The sequence below is a fragment of the Tupaia chinensis genome, unplaced genomic scaffold, assembly GCF_000334495.1.
Source record: "Tupaia chinensis unplaced genomic scaffold, TupChi_1.0 Scaffold148210_1, whole genome shotgun sequence".
Classification (NCBI taxonomy): Eukaryota; Metazoa; Chordata; class Mammalia; order Scandentia; family Tupaiidae; genus Tupaia; species Tupaia belangeri.
In genome coordinates, this window is record NW_006208060.1 from 212,735 (window position 1) to 216,047 (window position 3,313).

At 63.5% G+C, this 3,313-nt stretch overlaps 2 protein-coding genes across 2 annotated transcripts in view; one reads left to right on the forward strand and one right to left on the reverse strand.

The window, feature by feature from the left end:
- Positions 1 to 4: 4 nt before the first annotated feature.
- Positions 5 to 943, forward strand: CTXN1 (cortexin 1; the record flags this gene model as incomplete). Its single annotated transcript, XM_006170266.3, is given in 1 exon segment — positions 5 to 943. A coding segment is annotated over 1 exon segment (213 nt), but the record flags the coding sequence as incomplete, so codon positions are not given.
- A 1,736-nt stretch (positions 944 to 2,679) lies between these two features.
- Positions 2,680 to 3,313, reverse strand: part of SNAPC2 (small nuclear RNA activating complex polypeptide 2) — a 4,029-nt gene continuing 3,395 nt past the window's right edge. The window contains exon 6 of the mRNA XM_027769004.1: positions 2,680 to 3,303. Coding sequence (XP_027624805.1) covers positions 3,103 to 3,303 — 201 coding nt within the window. The 3' untranslated portion in view covers positions 2,680 to 3,102. The remainder of the gene's footprint in view (positions 3,304 to 3,313) is intronic.

Sequence of the window (3,313 nt, forward strand, 5' to 3'; positions counted from 1 at the left end):
CCCCCCGCCGTCGACGGGGCCCCCGGTGGGCGCGGGCCTGGACGCGGAGCAGCGCACGGTGTTCGCCTTCGTGCTCTGCCTGCTCGTGGTGCTGGTGCTGCTGATGGTGCGCTGCGTGCGCATCCTGCTCGACCCCTACAGCCGCATGCCCGCCTCGTCCTGGACCGACCACAAGGAGGCGCTCGAGCGCGGGCAGTTCGACTACGCCTTGGTGTGAGCGGCGCCCCGGGCGGGCCCTCTGCCGGGTCTCCGAGGGCCGGCCCGGCGGGGGCACCCCCAGGCCTGGACAGCACCCAGGAACCCGCCCCAGCGCCCCACCCAGCCCATGGGGAGGGGGGCGTCAGAAGAAGTCCAGCCCCTGCCTCCTTAGCCCCGGTTCATCTCCCCTCCTGGCCAGGCCGGAGCCCACCTGGTGCCTTGATCCGCCCTGTCCCTTCCTCTGATCCCAGGTGGGAAGAGGACCCCGCAGTGCTCCCGCGTCCTCCCAATGTGTAGGTGGCTCTGCTGTTGTCCTGCCTCCGGGCGTGGAGGTTGCGTCCTGAGTCCCTTGTCCCTTCTTTCCCCATCTCTGGTCATCCTCGAACCCACTGTAACCCACTGTCGAGCCCCTGCTGCACGGCAGGCTCCCCCAGGCCCACGGGGGACCCCGCCTATCGCTATGCGCTGCACGGCCAGCCCGGAGAAGGAGCCGGAAGACCGACCACGCCGGCTGCGTCCAGGATGCGAGGCGCCTTCCGTGGGGGGAGAGCGCGGGCAGGCTCGTTCCGCCCCCAGCCCGGGCCCTAGAACAGGTCAGCGCGCCTTTTCCTCGGTGCCCACCTCCGCCCCTCCTCGGCCTTCCGGCCGCCTCCCCGTGACCCCCGTGCCACCCTCCATGCCTCTCCCATGCCTTTTCACCCCTCCCTGCCTCTGAGCCGATGACAGTAATAAAAGCTATTATTGAGCGCTTAGTGCATGCCAGGCAGCGTGCTGAGTTAGCGCTTCGGATCATAGCGCGTTCCTTTTGGGGCCCTGAGAAGGAGCTAGGACCCCATTAGCAGCCCCATTCTCCAAGCCAGGAGACTGTCGTATAGGCTGTTCAAGCGACTTGCCCACAGTCACGTGCCTGGAGTGTAGTCGGGCTAGACGTAGAACCCGGGTCTGGCTTCCAAATATTCCTGGCGGCTCCCAGGACTGTGAAGACACCCTGATCCCCATACACCTGTCACCAGCTTGTGGGGGACTAAGGTTTAATTATTGATCCTGTAGCCCTGGGCACAGCCAAGACACCACACACACACACACGCAGCTTTCTCTTAAGCTGGGAGAGGCCCTGAGAGTGTTAGGATGGACTCAGCTCCGTGGGAGACTTGGGATGGGGTGGTCTCAGCTCGCTGGGGTGGGCAGCTCCAGAAAGCACAGCTGAAGCCCCAGACCTGAGCCTCGCCCCTCCTGCTTCCAGGATCGCGTGCACTTGCAGCCCGCGAGCCTGGTGTTGTGCGGCAGGCTGCCCCCCCCGGCCCTGCGCCACCGCCCACCCGAGCTGCTGGGCCCCGGGAGCCGTGTGCAGCGTGTGTGGGGAGGAACGAGCGTTGCTATAAAAGGAAGGCTGTATGAAGACAGGCTCGCGGACAGATTTCCTGACTTGCAGACAACTAGTCAGGGTGGGGGAGGGTGGTGCCTGGTTAGGACCCGGGTGGGGCAGCCCATTCCCCTGGACCTCCCAGACCCTCACCCACCGGGCAGGAGGAGGTTACGGAGGGGGCACCTCGTTGAGAACGGTCCAGCAGCACCCCCAGCAATTTGGAGTCTTGGGGCTCAGCTGGGACTCCAGCCCCCCCTTTTTTTCTTTTCTTTTTTTTTTTTTTTTTAATTTGCTGGAGGGCATGTGTGCTTGCCAGAGACAGGAAACTGAGAAAGCACCCCGGGCGGGGGGTGATTATGCCGCAATCCCTTCACCATTTCTTTTGGGTTTTTGGGCAGGCGTCCTCACACGTGTCAGGAACGTCTTTTTTATACAGAGAGATGGCTGTGGGGTGCATGCGCTCGTCAGAGAGAGAGCAAGAAATCACCCCTGGGGGATGGCCATGCCACTTCTCCTCCATCCTCCTCTCGGGATCTTGGGTACACACATGTGCCCGGTGTGTTTTAAGCTGCCGGGTCCGGGATTCGAACTGCAGTTGACTACATGGTGGTCCAGCAACATAACCAATACACTATCTGCTGGGCCCAGCATGTTTCTCAAACTGCCATGTCTGACACTGGAACCACACGGGTGGCCACGTGGGATCCAGCAGCCTTAATGGCCACACCACCTGCTGGCCCCGCCCCCATCTCACCTAAGGCCCATGAGCTCTCCTCTGAGACCTGGGGGACACAGTCCCCTTACCCACCGCCTGCTGCATGGGGCAGCCACACCCCATCCTGGTCATGGGCCTTAGGGGGCTCTGCTCCCTGCTCTGAAAACCTGACCTGACACTGCCCTGCTCTCCCACCCACTTGTCAGAGCGCCACCTCCAGATGGCCAAACCGAGGTCACCGCAGGCGCCATCTCATCAGATATGGCAGTAGTGGCCTTTCCTGGGGACCCAGCTTCCTCCCTGACATGTGCCCCGCCCCCCAGCTCCCGTGACCCCAAGCTCTGACACCGCAGGGCCCCTACTCCCACAGGTAAGTGGCAGGACAAGGAACGAGGCGTGTTGGTGGGAACTTTATTGGCGGTGACGGGTTGTGGTGGCAGGGCATACAGGAGTGATCACAGGAGGGACAGGTAGAGGGCCGGGAGATGCTGGCCCTGAAGGACAGGGAGGGGTGGGGAGGGAACAGCAAGGACACCAGGGTGCAGGGCCAGTCCTGGCCCCTGGCAGAGAACAAGGCATGGCAAGGCTTGGGACTGGGGCGGGCAGCCCGTCTGCTCGCCTGTCCAGCATGTCACCGCTTGTAGGTACAGCCCCTCAGGCTGTTCGCTGTCCGAGCCGTCCGTCTGTACAGCCGTGGTTCCATTTCTGTGATCCCCGTGTAATGGGCATTTTAAAGGCCACTGGTGCTCCATGTCACAGACCTTCCACCATGACCGGATCTTGGGACAGCCCAAGGGCCGAGGCAGGACTTCCACTGTGCCTTTCACCTCGCAGGGGACGCTGCCCTGCCTAAGAGCTCCAGTGGCACCAGGAACGGGTTCAGCGGGCAGATCCCGGCTGCTCGCCAGGCTGGCCTCAGGTCGCTGAGCCCCGCATTCTCTCCGGCGTGGGGAGTGGTCGGGCCAAGCCCCTCTGGCCCTTTGGAGCCAGTCCCAATGTCCTGGGCCCCAGGCGGCGGGCTCCCGGCAGTGGGG